The following is a 17,985-nucleotide window of genomic DNA, read 5'->3' on the forward strand; positions in this document are numbered from 1 at the left end:
TGAGAGAAAGGGAGTTTTTTCGTTGCAGTGTGAGTTTAAATAAGGTGGGGCGCCTGGGGTGGAGGCTTCTGGGCCGTTTAGATCAACGGTGGAGATGCTTCGTTAGGTGTGTCGGAGATTCGGTTATTACTGACACGTATCTAGAGATGGTACTTTAGTTGGTGTTGAGCTGTAAATATCTTATTTCTCCTCAATTCATGTCGTATTCCAAGTTCCATGTTCTCTATATTTGGTAGGACGACTCAAAATATATATATATATATATATATTATTTGGTAGGATATTTCATCATATTCTTACCTATATATTCCTACAATAAAAAGAATATAGTGAAATATATATCATGTATAAGTTAAAGAAAAGTTAAGTTGAAATATATATCATGTATAAGTTAAAGAAAAAGTTAAGTTTTCTTTTCTTTTAAAAAAAAAAAAAAAAAAAAAACCTAGTAGAAATAGCCCTAACTTATCTGTGTCACAACAGGTATAAGTAAAGGTCTTCACTAGAAAGTTTTAATTCATCAATGTTGCTGGATTTCTATTATATTTATTATTCTTCTCTTGGATTAGTAAGTTAACCCAAAATTTTTACATATCTTATCTGTGTCACTACAGGTATAAGTAAAGTCTTCAGTAGAAAGTTTTAATTCATCAATGTTGCTGGATTTCTATTATATTTATTATTCTTCTCTTGGATTAGAATTAGTAAGTTAACCCAAAATTTTTACATATCTTATAGCCTGTAAAAGTAATGATTTTAATGCATTAATTTGGTTATAGAAAATGTAAGATGATTCTTTAGTAAATTATCTTGCTCTCTTCCTCTTCTAAATCTATGGTGCTAAGATTTCAATTCTTTTTAAGAAAGTCTTGATATAGACTTTGCATTTTCTATAACTAGTTCTAATCTGATATTTTTATATAATGCACATCTTTATATATCTTGCTCGTATTTTTGTACTGTCCTTGTCTTGTATGTTGGCATCCAGTTTTGGTGGTTAATTGATTTCTATTTGTGCTTACCTGTCTGCAGCTGCGACCTAATTTCTGTGATGCTTGGTCGAACTTGGGTAGTGCGTATATGCTAAAAGGAAGACTAAATGAGGCGGCACAATGTTGTCGCCAAGCACTTGCACTTAACCCTCTACTGGTAATTTTTTATCTTGTTTTGTTTTCACCCCCCTATAAATTTGAGCCCCTCTTTAGTTTTTCAAATATCAATTACCAATATTTTTATCATGCCTTGCCTTTTCAGCAACCAAATGGGGCATGACATTCTGGTTTTGGTGAAATTTGGATATTAACCTCAATGTGCCATTTGGCATGCAGGTAGATGCTCATAGCAATCTTGGGAATATAATGAAAGCGCAGGGATTGGTGCAAGATGTAAGTCTGAAAAATGAAATGTAAATGCAGTGTTTTGTTTTAGATCCTACTATACTTGCTATAAAAACCTATGTTCAAGATCCTACCATCTCTTTATACAAAACTACCTGCTACCCATATAAGAGGAAATTGCACCTCTTTATGGCTTGTCCCTGATTAATACGAGAAAAGAAGTTTAGATTTTTGAGCTATGGGCTTTTGTACTTTGCAGCATCAGTCTAGGTTGTCTTCTTCAATTGCCGTGCTATATTAGATGAGATAAAGAATTTAGGATATTGATGAACTATCTGTTTTTTATGGTGACACTGGAAGTGATTCATCCACTTACTCAGTTTGAGTTGATGCACACCTGGCCCAAACTTTCCTTGTCTTCCCTATGTGTTGTCTCAGTACTAATGGTTTCTTCTATAGTCTCCTGGAAGGACTTCTTCCATATTTAGATTTTTATGCTGTCTCTCCTAGTAAAGTTACTGATGGAAATAATTCATGTATCGAACTGTATTGGAATTCACAGTTCAATACAGACATCAAGTTGTCATCTACAGGCCAGGGCTCAGATGATGGTTGGTCTTGTTGTAACTTCCATCTCCAAGACTGCAAATTGTCAGAATCTAACATTTTGTGCAGGCATACAGTTGCTACCTTGAGGCTCTGCAAATACAGCCAACATTTGCTATTGCGTGGTCAAATCTTGCTGCTCTTTTTATGGAGTCTGGTGATCTTAACAGGGCCCTTCAATATTATAAGGTATGCTTGATCTTGTTTCTGATTAGCATTGATATCCTTGCTTTGACTTGGAGTATGACATTAGTTGTCTACCTAAAATGTGTGATGTTGTGAGCATTAACACCAAATTCATTTAAGATTTACTGGGAGCATTAGAACCAACTTCATTTAAGATTTTGGTTTTAATGCTCCCTGCATCAATGTGCCACCACCTTGTTTTGTTTTTGTTCATCAGTTCTCTTTGGAGAAGATCCATACAAATGAGTTGGATAATTTTGAGAATATATATATATATATATATAAAATTTTTTTCCCCCTAACATTTCCCCCTTTTCTTTGGTTATAATTGAATTTCAGGAAGCTGTGAAACACAAACCGACCTTTCCAGATGCCTATCTAAACCTTGGGAATGTGTATAAGGTAAGCTGTGATGTCTTCTGCCAGTAAGGTTGGGTAGCTGCAAGTGCCTGCACTGGTATTGGAGAAAAACAAGATTTTTTTTTTTTGCCATTTACAGGCTTTAGGAATGCCTCAAGAGGCAATTGTGTGTTATCAGCGTGCTCTTCAGACTCGACCTAATTTTGCAGTGGCTCTTGGTGAGTTCTTTTGTATTATGTAGTTGTATAGTTGTATTCTTGCATTTGTAAAATTATTCTCATTACTTGACCAACAGATTGTTTTATGATGGTGGTGTCCTGTAGATTTTTTATTTTTTATGCCTCTAGTTTTGTTACATATGAGATTTCATACTTGCATCTATCCCTTTCTTATTATCCCATGTCTGGTTGTCATATTAGGTCTTGGATGTTGCTTGGTGCTCTGATAAGCATACATTAATGTGTGATAATATGGGTTTGCATTCTGATAAATGAACAGCCTGCCTCCTACCCTCCTCTATCCCTGCACTGTTTATTTGTTTTGTGTTTTAGTAAAATAGCTGGAGCAGATAATACTAAAACAGCTGGAGCAGATAATAAATTGTGTCATATGATGCAGGTAATTTGGCAAGTATGTATTATGAGCAAGGCCAACTGGATTTGGCAATCCTCCATTATAAGCAAGCGATTTCGTGTGATCAAAGATTTTTGGAGGCTTATAATAATTTGGTTGGTTCTCATTTATGTTAAAATTTTAATCTGGACTCTGAATTTTTTCACAACTTTTGTTAAAATTTTGTTAACCATCATTCAATTTATTTAACTCTTGAAGGGTAATGCTCTGAAAGACATTGGTAGAGTGGATGAAGCAATCCTATGCTACAATGTATGCTCGTATCTCATGTTGCCTTCTGGGTTTTTATCATGAACAGTTGATTTTTGTGTGTGTGTGTTTTGGTGCCATTTTCACTCAATTTTTTTGTCGCTTTGTTTAGAAATGCCTTGGATTACAGCCAAGCCATCCAGAAGCACTTACCAACCTTGGGAATATTTATATGGAGTGGTATGTGATACTAATCTCTTCACAAATGTTTGTATTAGTGTCAATAAATTGGGTTCTTGGTAATGTATAAATGAAGGACAAAATTTAGATACAGTACCTTAGGTGTTGTATCGTAAGTTCTCCTCTTAAGATTCAGTCACATGGCTACTTAACTAAAAAATACACTTTTATCTTATGAGAAAAAATTTACATGACAGAATCTTAAAAGGGGAACCTAAGGAACAGCACTTAAGTACTGTGCCTAAGTCTTGCTTATAAATGAATATCATAACAATTGATTTTAGGATTTTATGGCGATGAACACTCAGGTTTTCTCAGTAGTCATTTTTGAATATGCAGGAACATGGTGGCTGCTGCTGCTTCGTATTACAAGGCAACGTTGAATGCAACAACTGGATTGTCGGCCCCTCTTAACAATCTTGCCATAATATATAAGCAACAGGTAGTTATGGCCAGAGTATGAAGCTTGATATGTAATTCTTACAGTGCTACAAAAATGAATTTTTTTCCCCTTTTTCTTGTTATTTCTAATGAGAAACTTCATTAGAAAAACCATAGAAAAGAGATTTAATCTTGCATGGATATATATAGGAATCATACAAGAGAAACGCATAACCATCAAAGACTCAAGTTACTAACATTAAGAACAGAAATAAAATGCAAACTGATTAGGATGGATAATATATGGTAGATTTGGAGTAGGTATATGCTTATTGCTTAACCTAAGGTTCTGATAGAGCCCAGTTTGAGTAAAGGTATGGGGTGGAATGAGGTTAAATTGTATAGACCATTCCCATGTGTTTGTGGAGACATGATTGTTGATACAATAGACTGCTTTGCATTGACTAGGGTACCAAATTATATCTGCAAACTCATGTTGATTGCCACAATTAGCCACTTGATCTCCCAAGTCTGAATCATTTTTTGTCAAGTAGGAGATGGATCTCTTGAAGATGGGTTGTAGTTTTAGAGTGACCTGCAAAGTGAGGGCATAAATTACTCAGCCCGTTAAGGGTGAATGCCCCTGTATTACCTGGAAACTAATTCTGGCAGGTGGGGTCAGTTGCCTATAGGTTTTCCTAGCTAGAAGAGAGTTTATAGGGCTCTTCTTATAAAGGTTCCCTATGTTATAATTAATAATAAATAAATAAATAAATAAATAAAAGAAAAGAAAATCTAAGATGAATAGAAAGCCAAGTGAGAAGCTATTAGAGGAATGGGGATATCTGCACTACAGTCCATCTTGTCACTCTGCTGAATTTCTTTTCCTTTCTGCAATTCCAACTTGTTTATCATGCGTGTTCAATTGCAGGGAAATTGTGCAGACGCTATATCTTGCTACAATGAGGTTCTCCGCATTGATCCAATGGCAGCTGATGCACTTGTCAATAGGGGAAACACTTACAAGGAGATTGGTAGAGTAAATGAAGCAATACAAGACTATGTGCATGCAGTCTCAATCCGACCAACCATGGCTGAGGCCCATGCAAATTTGGCTTCGGCGTATAAAGACAGGTGTAGTTCCTCTGTTTTTTACTCTGTTCTCTACTTATGCATTTTCAGTATCCCAAATATTGTTGCCAATACCTCTTTGAGAATCACAATGGAGATTTCAGCATATGGGATTGGCAGTGAGAAGTAGGTTTACTTAGTTATGTGGGGCTTGGTGGATACTTCCAATATAAAGTTCTGACCTTCTTGGAGGCTTTCCTCCTTGACATTTTGTTGTTCAATTAATTTTTTCCCAAATGGTGGTGACATGGTGTTATTGAAAACTTACATTCAATACATAGGAAAAGGTATTACACCATTTGGGTTTATTTTCTTCCTTTGCTGTAACAGTTACTTGGTTCTTGCATTTTTTTTTTTTGAAAGATCTTTCAGTATTGTCTCAGTGACATTGTAACCTGAACAATGAGCATCACAACATTGTTTACTTGAGTTTGTGAAGGCCTTAACTTTTTTCTTCAAACCCATATATATTTTTAAATACCTAAAGTTTATTAATAAGTTTCTCTTTAGATACATACGATAGCATGAAGTAGTTTCTGAGGAGTTCATTTGTGACTGAAGAGATAACATTCCTGAAGGACAGTTTCACTCTTGTGCAGAGTTTCATCCTTGTCTGTTCTTTTAATGAAACATTAGATATGCACTACCAGCTATTAATTATATGATAAACCCAGTCAAAATTTAATGCCTTTTTGGTTGGGAAAAGCAAGAATGGAGATACTCAGTTGCACTGACACTGAAATTGAATCAGTGTAGTTGTGATGCGACGCTAATTATTTGATTTGTATATGATGCAGTGGACATGTAGAGGCTGCTATAAAGAGCTATAGGCAAGCATTGCTTCTTCGACCTGACTTTCCTGAAGCTACTTGTAACCTTCTTCATTCATTACAGGTATTATCAAAATTGATAATCATGTTGCGTGGTTGTTTGGATGACTTTTGTTTAGATTGCATAGAGTAACTGCTGAAAAAAATTAAATGGTTTGTATAAATGCGCTTAATCCCCTTGGGATGTTGCTTGTGCTTATGCCGGGGACAGTTGCAACTTGCAACTTTATTATTTGGTTGGAGAAATTGGTTTGGGAAACATGGGTCAGATGTTTGGAATTTTGTGCCGGCTTGGTTGATGTGGACTGTGGAAGGAATGGGTTTGGGGTTGAACACACTGTCTTCCATTTTAAAGTTCCAAAATTGTCTTAGATCTTCCACTTGACATTTTTGTATTTTTTATGCTACTTTGTGTTCATCATTGGGAACATAAGGTACTCTTCATTATCAATTAATTGTGCATTACTAAGCAAAAAATAAAAGAGAGTTTTATATATGAAATAATACATGATCAAACTGTTAAAAACGGTCATTTCAAACTTTGGAAGTTGCTTGGATGGTTTTATAATAGTTCTAAAAATATATTAACTTCGCTTTTTGTTTTTCTCACCAGGTGTAATTTGAACCCCAATTCTATATATATATATATAGCCTTTTGAAACATTATAATTTGAACATGTGCACATTTGCATGTTTTCTTGGTTGATCAATGATTTGGTATCACTCTTAGTGATTAAAGGCTAATACAGTCTTACTGTTTGTTGGACTTACTGAAATGGTGTTTGTTTCTTCTATTCTTTCATGTTATTGGCAATAGTTTGGTGTCTTACGATCACAGATTTGCCTTCATGAGTTCATGTTCCAATGTTTCATACATATTATTATGCCATATGGAAGTGTTGTGTGTTACATCGACTAGATGTAAAAGATGCTCCAGTTCTTCAAACAGAAATATGTTTCCTGCTTTCATTGTAATTTTGTGCCATGTTGGCTTATGAAAGCCAACCTAATCAATAAATTTGCCAAGGTTTAATTATAATCATATATTTGTAATGCCAAAACTAAGGTAATTTTATTTTATTGGTTCCAGTGCGTCTGCAGTTGGGAGGATCGTGATAGAATGTTTGCTGAAGTTGAAGGGATTATTAGGAGGCAGATCAATGTCCGAACCAATCTGTCCTGTGTACTTTTTTTTATTTATTTATGGATTTTATTGTCTTTAGTTAATTTAGTTGATCAGAGTTAATGATTCAATGACATTCTCTTTTCAGATGTCTGTTCTTCCTAGTGTGCAGCCTTTTCATGCAATAGCATATCCCATTGACCCGCTGCTTGCACTTGAAATTAGGTATCACCAGTATCTTCCCAATGTTGTTGTTAACAGGAATGGACTCAAGAATTTCATTCATTTATTCATTATTATTTTGTATTCCCTCTTCCAGCCGTAAATATGCAGCGCACTGCTCCTTAATTGCATCTCGGTTTGCACTTCCTCCCTTCAACCATCCAGCCCCAAATCGTATTAAGCAAGATGGTGGAAATGAGAGACTAAGGGTTGGGTATGTTTTTAGATGTTTGTGTGCACAGCTGTGCAAATTCTATGTGTCATACATCTTTTCTTATCAGAATCTTTATTGGTGTCCAGATACGTGAGCAGTGACTTTGGTAATCACCCTCTGTCACACCTAATGGGATCTGTATTTGGCATGCACAACAGAAAAAATGTTGAGGTTTGTATATTTTTTTTACTTCTCATTATGTAAGGCTGTCTGGGTTTTCGTTTTTTCATACCTTGCAGCAACTAATATGTCCTTCATAGGTGTTTTGTTATGCCTTGAGTCCAAATGATGGTACTGAGTGGAGACAGCGTACTCAGTCTGAAGCTGAGCACTTTGTTGATGTCTCAGCCATGACTTCGGATATGATTGCCAAGATGATAAACGAGGATAAGATTCATGTCCTTGTCAACCTCAATGGTTATACCAAGGTATATTTTTAAATTATCTTCTGAAGCATTCAATATTTTTTTTCCCCTCCGGATGTAGCCAAAAAAAAAAAAAGTTCCAAAGGATGTTGTGGGAAACAGATGGAAAAGTGAAATAGACCTAGGAATTAGTGCTTAGGTAAACTGAAATCAGCACCAAACAAGCAAAGTTTTCTTATTCATCAATCATAAACTATCCCATTGGAGTCAGCGTCAAGTGGGGATAGAAAACCTAGGAATCATCTCATAGGTAACCTGGAATCAGCACCAAGTGATCATAGGTGTTTTTTTTTTTTTCATCAATCATAAGCTGTCCCCATTGGATTACAATTATGCACTTTATAGACTATTAAGACCAACTTTAACATTAAGTTACTTGAATTACAAAAGTAAAGCTGCGAAATTAAAATGAAATACTAATAGCCTAATTAGCTAATAAGATTTAAAATAAATTTCAGTGGACCAATAGTAAAAATACAATTTGACCTATAAAGTTAAATAAAACTAAATTAAAATAAAATTGCCTTTTTGCTCCTTGCATCTTATTATTTTCTCTTATTATTTATTTATTTATCCTTATTTGAGGCTTCATGGGAATATCAATCAAGATAGGTCACAATAGTCTATATATATGGGGAATTCCACGTTCTTTTTATTTTCCTTAAGAAAAATGACATAGATGAGGTTTAAATTCATGCCTGGTCTCAAAGTAGATGTTTCTGCTTATGTCATTTTGCAATCCTGCTTGTATTGATGATCAAATTATACTCTCTTCCCCTCGTAGGAAAAACTAAAAGTCATCTTTAATTTTGAAATTCTGGCTTTAAAATACCGTGATGGTTGTCACTATGCAGGGAGCCAGAAATGAAATATTTGCTATGCAGCCTGCACCTATTCAAGTTTCATACATGGGGTTCCCTGGGACCACAGGGGCGACTTACATAGATTACTTGATCACTGATGAGGTGGGAAATGGTCCACAATCTCAATATTAGATAATTTACTTAGTCTTTTCTATGTTACATATCTGATATGCTGTCTCTTTGCGTTCAGTTTGTTTCTCCTCTATGTTTCTCGCATATTTATTCTGAAAAGCTTGTCCATCTTCCTCATTGCTACTTTGTAAATGACTATAAACAGGTCAGTCTCTCTGAGATTACAATATAGTAAACTCTCTATTATGTTCTTTGCTTTGTAGTATATTTTACCTGTGCAGTGATGCAAGGAACCTGAGTCTCTTTTTTTCATTGATTGTTTTGTGCTCAGAAAAATCAGGATGTGCTGGATTCGAACTGCCCGCACAAGCGATCAGATTACGGTCTGCCTGAAAATAAATTTATATTTGCATGCTTCAATCAGTTGTATAAAATGGATCCTGAAATCGTAAACACTTGGTAATATCAGGATAAACCCTTTAGTTCATGTTTCAGTGTGTAGTTGTTTGCAGTTTGGTGTCTAACTATTCTTCTTTTTTTTTTTTTTTCTTCCCCTTCTTCTAGGTGCAATATCCTAAAACGTGTACCCAACAGTGCACTTTGGCTTCTCAGGTTCCCAGCTGCAGGCGAAATGAAATTTCGCACATGTATGTGGCACCTGAAATTTATTTTTGCATGCTTCTTGCATACTGCTGCTCTTCTGTGATTTATATCCTGCTACACAAATTTAGCACACCCCTTATTGCTCTTTCATCTCATTTGTCCCTATCTCTATGAAGTACATCTGGTGTGTTCTGTTGAATGTCATCTGTTGGGGGCCCTTACTAATGACTGATTACTTTATTCAGATGCTGTCGCACAGGGGGTGCAACCAGACCAAATTATTTTCACAGATGTTGCCATGAAAAGTGAACATATAAGACGAAGTGGTTTAGCTGATTTATTTCTAGACACGTAATGTTTTTCCCCTTCTTTATTCCTTTTGATTCTGTTCTTAAAAGTTAAATTAGTTTTGTTTCTTTGTTCCTTGAATAATTTGAAGTTAAATTTCTGTTTAGGCCTTTATGCAATGCGCATACCACTGGTACTGATATCCTGTGGGCTGGTTTGCCAATGGTGACCTTGCCTCTTGAGAAAATGGCTACTAGGGTTGCTGGGTCGCTTTGCCTTGCCACTGGACTTGGGGAGGAGATGATTGTCAGCAGGTATGCATTAAATTATTTTTACATAGCACATAGACATCATGTATTAGGTGGGCAAAATCTATATTAAACACTGCACAATTGAGGTGGAATGTTTCGAAAGTCTTGTTGGAATGCCATGATGGTTAAAACTCCCCTGCTTCATTTTAAAAAGTTACGTGGGCATGACATGGTTGATACTTGATAGTGTTGTGTCATGGAGTATCTCAGTTAACACTCCCCTGCTTCATTTTCAATGTTGAGAGTTAGGTGGAAGAATGCTGTGGTAAATAGTAATAAGTAAAATTTAGTCTTACAGATTCCTTGTTATTTATTCTTCAATATATGACAAGCTAAAGTTGCATATGATTGATTCACCTTAGTGCTTGGTAAAATTCTGTCCCCTTGCTGTCTTGGTTGGCAGTTTGATCCCTTGCACTTTGTGTATTATTGGCCATTTGTCTTGGTCACTTTCTGATCTGCTTGCTTGTTTGAATTTTCTATACACCGACCTTCTTTTAAAAGGCAAGTATGCATGGCAAGTATATCTTTTTTCTGATGTATGTGTCATGTGGTACAGCATGAAGGAGTATGAGGAGAAGGCAGTATCTTTGGCATTGAATCCTCTAAAGCTTCAGGCTCTTACTGACAAGCTTAAGGCAGTGCGAATGACTTGCCCACTTTTTGACGCTATACGCTGGGTAAACTTAAATAGTTCAGTTTTAAATTATTTGTTTGTTGCCTATGTACATGGATTAATAATGTGTTCTTAAAACTATTTTAGGTGAGGAATCTAGAAAGGGCGTATTTCAAAATGTGGAACTTGCATTGCTCAGGCCAGCATCCTCAGCATTTCAAAGTCACTGAAAATGATAGGGAATTCCCTTATGATAGGTAGGAAGAGGTTGAGAGATGGAATTGTAGATAGAAACCAGAGAACACCAGAAGTTATGGGATTTATGTGTTTTAAAAATGATCCCATTGTGATGGGTTTTCAGGCAATGGAAAGTAGGTAATTGCTTAATACCACTATGCTCTCTCTTTCTACAAATTTCATTTTTTTAGTGTGGAGCCAAGCAAATGAAATGAGGAAAGAGGTGGAACAAGCCTATGTTTTTTCCAATTCAAAAATAAAAATAGTAGATGAAGGCCAGAGAGAGAGAGAGAGAGAGAGAGAGAGAGAGAATTAAAATTTTTCCAAAGAGCCAAGTACCTCATCATTTGTTGAGAGTACTTCAATTATTTGTGGAGAGTATAGTGATGGTATGTTACATTCCCCCTTCCCAAACCTTGTATTTGGGATTACTATCATTTTCTTGCTATTCCGTTCTGTCTCCACCTCTTTCAAGTATTAATTATTATTCAAACCAAAATAATATTGCCACTGCTCTGAAGAAGGTAGGTTTTTTTCATTGTCAGAACTTAAAGGTTTTAATTTTGTAGACTTATTAAATGGAGAAACCTAAGTTCAGTCCAAGTTGTAGGGCTATAATGTTTTTTTTTTTTTTTTGATAGGAATATTTTGTTGTGTTTAATTAACGAGAAAAGGGAAAAAGCAATGGTAACTTATTAAGCTAAGATACCTTTATGATAAGTAGAAACTTTGGGGCGAAAATCTGCATAGTGACACTAATCAACTTGGTATTACACAAATTCTAATCAACAAAATGATGATATATCCACCACATTAATGCCTAAACTTTCATGGGCGGAGTGAAATGAGGCGATTCATTGTTTGTTTAAAGCCAATATTATTTCAACAAGACGTTAGATGAGGAATGAGAAACTATTGACATCTCAATTTATCCCATTGTATAAATAATTAGTATATTCTTTCTAACTAGGAAATTTTCTTAAGCAAGAAAATTTAGGGAACAAAAGAAATGGATTTAAGGCTAGAAAGTTAATCGAAGGTGCTGAGTCATTTGCTTTTAGTTGATGTAATATTCGCCAAATAAGGTAAGGTGAATCCCAGAATTTTCATTCAAAAATATTTAGGTAGAACAAGTTTGACCATGATTTACCGAGTTCGACAAAAAAAAACTTAACTATCTGATCAAAGCAAATGTTAAACTAGTACAATGTAGGTATTTAAAACTCGTTTAAACTAGTACCATGCACTGGGCCAACAATAGAGCCACAATTGAGAATGATATCAGAAATTATGAAAATTATATTAGTACCCATATATGTGAGTTGGGGTTTTTAAAACTAAGAGCTTCAATTAGAAAGAATGAAAAATCCAAGAAATGAGCCTAAACTCGAGAAAACAAGAAAACTTAGAAACATGTACGTGTAATTTCCTAAAATCGATCATTTTGGGTATAAGAGGTATAAGAGCATTTATAATGCTCATGTAAAAATTTCTCTCTATTTTAGCATAAAAATCTGTTTTATTTTATTTTATACACTTTTTTTTTTTTTTTTTTTTACATTTCATATCAAATTATCTGTTTTATAATACATTTTATTAAAATAATTATTTATCTTCCTTCACACACAACAATCACTATCTACTCTATTCATTCATTATCAAGATATGTAAAGAAAAAAAAAAATAAAATAAAATGTAAAATTAATAATGACAATATAAATTTACTTATTGTAGTAACTATGTATTTTTACACAACTTTATGCACTAATGTAGGTGAATTTTGGACATAGTTGGCTAAAATGTAATACCTTTTCTAGTGTGTGTGTGCGCGCGCATGTATATGTGTGTGTGGCAGCTCCAGGAAATTTTATTTAGGCGATCACTAAGAAACTTAAATTATATAAATTTTAATATAAAAGAAAAACTTAATATATCAACATCACAAAATATGCATGCTAATACATAAAGATTTATAATTTCATTTTGAGTTTTCATATTTTGAATTCATTACATAATAATTTCATTATCAATGTTATAAGTTACATCTCTTTTATATACATTACTAAGCAATCATTCATCCAATATTGTGCTTGTAGCATCGCTCGATTAAGATGAAAATTCAACTCAAATTTAATTTTTGTTGTATGCATATCATTACGAATTTTTCTTAATACTTTAATTTTGTTTGTGTAACAAGTGCTACTCTATTAACAATTCAATGTATAAAAGATGTAAATATATTGCCTCACCCCCAATGACTTCAATAGTCTAATTTTTTTCTTTAATAATTACTACCGCACTCCAACACATGCCCCACTAAAGAGACAATTAGACAATAAATCAATTATAAATGTGGGGGATGAAAGCCCAGACATACTTATTGGGCTGTGGGTCCTGTCCTGAGAAATACTGTACATCCGAAGAGTAATAGCGGGTCGGGGTATAATTCATCTGAACGCAGCCAACCCAGAAGTAAAGGAAGAGTAATGTCTGAAGAGATCACATTTTGTCCGAAGAGCTTACACTCCTCGTACATAAATAGTCTTGACTCAGCCAGCGAATAAAATGTCCGAATGGACTCTCGGGCAATCCCAACGACAAAGATAAGCTCTGGGCGTATCTGGGAATGATTAGGACGAGAAAATATCTTAAGGAAAAGCTGCCATCACCACATTAAATGTACTGCAGCTGCTTTTCTGGCCGCATTAATGTGGAGAAGACCCCTGAACAGTGTAATCTCAGCTACTACCACTCACGGAGGGGCAAAGAGAGTACCTGATGGGACATGCACTCAAGTGGATACTTAGATGAAGAACAAATGGACGATGGAGATGATAGAAAATGCTGCTATATAAGCAAGAGAGGTCTCTGATAATAGGGATCGAAAAGAGGAGGGAGAGAGAGGAATTAGACAATTTCATTGTAGTTCCAAGAATTGTAACCACCTTACATTTCAATAATATGCCTCTTCGGATAGACACTTGGAAAAGAAGATGAATATAATCTTGTGTCAATGAATCATCAAACGCTATAATTAACCTCTGTTTGATTCACACCTAATCCAGCTCTTTCGCCCACTCTCTACAAATTCATTGGGCTCGTAACCCATCTCTCTTGGGCCTGGGCTGCCAAATCAAACCCTATAATAAACATACTAAGAGCACTTGCATAGCTTAAAGCAAAATAGTATAAAAGATTATTTTTTTACATTTAATCCTAAAATTCACCTACATCATATTAGCCAAATTTGTATAAATTTTTTTAAAAAAATTAAAAATAGCTAAATTATTACTATTGCTATGTAAATTGATAAAGAAATAGTAAAAAAAAAAAGATATATGAATTGGGAGAATAATAAAAAATTGTTAAAGAAATAATATTTTTAAATAAATGTAATATAAAATAAATAATCTGATCTGAGGTGTTTTGAAAAATAATTGTGTAAAATAAAAAGGATATGTTCTTATGCTAAAATAGACAAAAACTTTTGCACAAGTTGATGCGAATATTACAATAGTTCAACAAGTAATATAACATTTGTAAGTGCTCAAAAAATAAAGGCCCAAGCCCACTTGGATCAGCGGTACCTTGCCTTTTAATTAGGTCAAAACAATAGAATTTGTATAGAGAGTGAGAAGTTTAACCAAGTGCAATTCTATCCTATGTCCAAGTCAAAGGTCGAAGAGCCTAGAATATCAGGTGAATGTAATTTAGACAACAATTGGGAGTAGCAACCTCCTCAGGTAAGTCTGAGGACCAATTTCTTTTATGTAATTGTAGTCCAAGTTTTACACTCAGTGTGCTACACTGTTCTCTTTCTTGTTCTAGTAGTATTTGAAAAATGTTCATTCCCTTTTTTAAGTGGGTTCCCTTCCTTCTAAAGCCATTTTTTATGCATCTTGGCCCTCCACTTGTACGTTTCCAGGCATTCTCCCAGGATATTTGTCCCATCAAGGCTCTTATGAAGGTAGTAGAAGGAGAAGCTAGCTGTAAAGTCACTATTTAGGGGTCATTTCCACATTAATGCAGCTAATAGGGTTGGTGGAGGGCATTAAATGTGGAGGTGGAAGGTATATCCTCCAGGAAGCTTCCTCCCACCATCCTAATCCATGTTGCCATATCCTCTCCTTGGGCCCTTTAGGGATGTCAATTGTCCTAATTCCCTCTTTCTCCTCGGGTAAGTGGAGTTCTCGAGACTTACTAACCTTCCTAACCCTAGACTACGAAGACTGTCCCTTAGTTCAGACTCTTCGGTCCTCGGATCCTGCACACATATAATTTAAAATTTAGGCTTTAAAGTCTTCTACACGATGTCCAAGGTCTAGTAGAAAGAGTGAAGTCAGTAACTTGTTTTGTCACTTTATTCTAATAGTGGTCTACCATCCATTGAAATTTCAAACTTTAATAACTTCATTCACATAGGGGGAGGGCGGAACAATAGCAAGAGAGAAAAATAACACGGAGAAGATAGAACTGAAAAATACAAAGCACAGGAATTGAGCAAGAAGACGCCGATGAAGGACTGAAGAAGAAGCTGACTAAATATTCGTCTAAAGGTTTTTTTCATGGTTGTCAATTTTTTTTTTTTTTTCAGGGTGGTCACTTTTTTTCTTTGAGGTATACAAATTATAATATTTTAAATATATTATTGTCTATTTGGGAATAGTTTATTTAGTTGAAACTGAAAACTTTTATTTACTGAAAATATTATAAATAAAATTGTCGCATATTGTATATATTTGATTTAAAAATGACAATTTCATCAAACTAGAAAGAAATTAGCTATGATTTGGTTGAATCTCCTTTTTCAAGACAACTAAGGATCCTTAAAAAAAGATCGAGTGTTTGTTTGGCAAAAATTATTTTTGCCAACTTATTTTACTCTTTAGCTTATTTTGCTACTATTTATGAGTTTTACTGCACTTTTTGGTACTATTCATGGGTTTTACTGTACTATTTCAGCTAACTTTTACCTTTATCTATAGTACTTTTAGCAAAAGAATTTCAGTTTTAGTAAAATAAGTGGATTCCAAACAGACCCTGAATATAAAGTAATTCAAGGTACCTGCTTTGTTTTTTTTTTTTTTTTGGAAAATAATTATAAAAGCCAAACAATTTTGTTAGTTAGCAACGTTTCCAAACTATTTAGGAAAGTAACAACTTGAGTATGTTAGACTCGATTTCACTGTAGCAAATCGAGTCTCAAATACTCGATTTCCATGAGGTGCATGGCTGAGGTGGATTAAGAAAATCCATGTGGAACTCGAGTCTCTAAGAGACCGTTTGGCCCGCGCGTTTGCGTCTGGCTTTACGTTTTCAGCTCTTTTTTTTTTTTTTTTTTTCACACACGTTTCAAGCTTTTTCCAGCCAGTTTTTTACTGTGCAGCACTGTAGCGGCTATTGTTCAATGAACAGTAGCCGCAATAATTGACTTTTCAACTCAAATTTAACTGTTCACGGACCCACAATTTTCACTTTTCAGCAACTTTTTCATTAAAAATGGGTCCCACGGTACTATTCACACATTTAAAAATTATTTTGCTACAATGTTTTCAATTTTCAGTTTTCAGTTTTCAGTTTTCAGCTGTATCCAAACGGGCCCTAAGACTTGAGTTCCCTCTAGAACCTCACCAAACATTAATGGACTAACCCAGAAAACAAGAACCACAAACCCACAACAGTTTTTACTCCAGTTGAGATCATGATTCAACAATTTTTGCTCCGATTGAGAAAACAAGAACCCACGAAATGGATTTAGATGAAGAAGGAAGAACTGAAAACACAAACCCACAATGGAAAATATTCCTTTGGTGCTGAGATCATTAAACCCATGGCGCTCCGGTGTTGAAATTGTGATTTTTTGGTTTGGATTTTTCCTCCAATTGAGATCGTGATTTGGGTTTGGAATTTTGAGAAATGGGTTTGGGATTTTATGAAATGGATTTAGATGAAGAAGGAAGAATTTTCTTGGGTTTTGGGGGGCTTGGAAGAAGGGAGTGGGATGGCAGAGAGAGAGAGAGAGAGAGAGAGAGAGAGAGAGAGAGGATGGTGAACAGGAAATTGAGTCTTAAAGACTCAAGTTCCACATGAATCTTTTAGTCCACCTTAGCTTTGCCAACACATAGAAATCAAGTCTCTTAAACTCAACAGGAAATCGAGTCTTAAAGACTCAAGTTCCACATGGATCTTTTGGTCCACCTTAGCTTTGCCAACACACAGAAATCACACAGAAATCGAGTCTCTTAAACTCGATTTGCTATAGGAAATCGAGTCTAAAATACTCGAGTTACTAGTTTCCTAAATAGTTTGAAAACGTTGCTAACTAACCAAACAGTTTCGCTTTTATAGTTATTTAAAAAAAGACCTACCTCCTTTGCATGCGATTTGCTAATATACTTACATGTAATTATAATTACAGGGTACGAAATCATACCCTATGTTATTCTTCATTCTATTAAACTATCAAACATGTGTAATTGGTAGGAATGGGTGACATGTAAAGTGTGATTTCGTGTTATACTATTGAAATCCCTTCTTTTAGAATAATAAGGATGACAAGTGATTTTTTTTTTCTTTTTCAATAGAATTCTTAAATTAGTGTGCATTTGGTTTAGCTTTTTCTTAGAATTTACTTAGTTTATGTCTATTATTTTTAAAGTCTCACTTCTTTGTTTGACACAATTGTACCTTTTTTTTTTTCTTTTCATTTTTAATAAATAAGCAAATTATCAAATAAGAGCATTCACAATGGTGAAGGTAAAATTTTTAACTTTTAACATCTCAAAAACTCACTTTACCTATTTTAACACATTATTTCATAACTCATTCTGCATCAATTCTATTATTTTTTACATCTAAGCCAAACACTGTTCAATTTTTTACTAATTTCTTTCTCACTTCCTCTTTGCCACAAAAACCCAACAAACCCACCCATACAATAGGCCACAAAAACCCAACACCATCAGCCACTGACATCACTACCACCAGGCACAAAACGACATTAAACCCAACAACCCACAATTGTCCCAAAACCCATCATCACCACACCCACAACTAGCCACAAAACTCATCACCACCAAAGCCACAAGCAGCCACAAAGCCCATCATAACCACACCCA

At 34.8% G+C, this 17,985-nt stretch overlaps 1 protein-coding gene across 2 annotated transcripts; it reads left to right on the top strand.

Annotated features, from left to right (window-relative positions):
- Nucleotides 1-1,032: 1,032 nt before the first annotated feature.
- Nucleotides 1,033-11,323, top strand: LOC112006539 (probable UDP-N-acetylglucosamine--peptide N-acetylglucosaminyltransferase SEC; the record flags this gene model as incomplete). 2 transcript variants are annotated; one of them, XM_065760673.1, is given in 24 exon segments in its annotated part: nt 1,033-1,149; nt 1,329-1,385; nt 2,013-2,132; nt 2,469-2,531; nt 2,629-2,707; nt 3,108-3,217; nt 3,321-3,374; nt 3,484-3,551; nt 3,891-3,993; nt 4,864-5,066; nt 5,861-5,957; nt 6,984-7,076; nt 7,165-7,241; nt 7,336-7,452; nt 7,539-7,623; nt 7,713-7,880; nt 8,732-8,842; nt 8,931-9,017; nt 9,144-9,271; nt 9,377-9,459; nt 9,661-9,766; nt 9,871-10,017; nt 10,574-10,694; nt 10,778-11,323. In XM_065760673.1, coding segments are annotated over 24 exon segments (2,508 nt in total), but the record flags the coding sequence as incomplete, so codon positions are not given.
- Between the last annotated feature and the right edge of the window lie 6,662 nt (nt 11,324-17,985).

Source organism: Quercus suber, unplaced genomic scaffold (assembly GCF_002906115.3).
Source record: "Quercus suber isolate HL8 unplaced genomic scaffold, Cork oak 2.0 scaffold_377, whole genome shotgun sequence".
NCBI lineage: Eukaryota > Viridiplantae > Streptophyta > Magnoliopsida > Fagales > Fagaceae > Quercus > Quercus suber.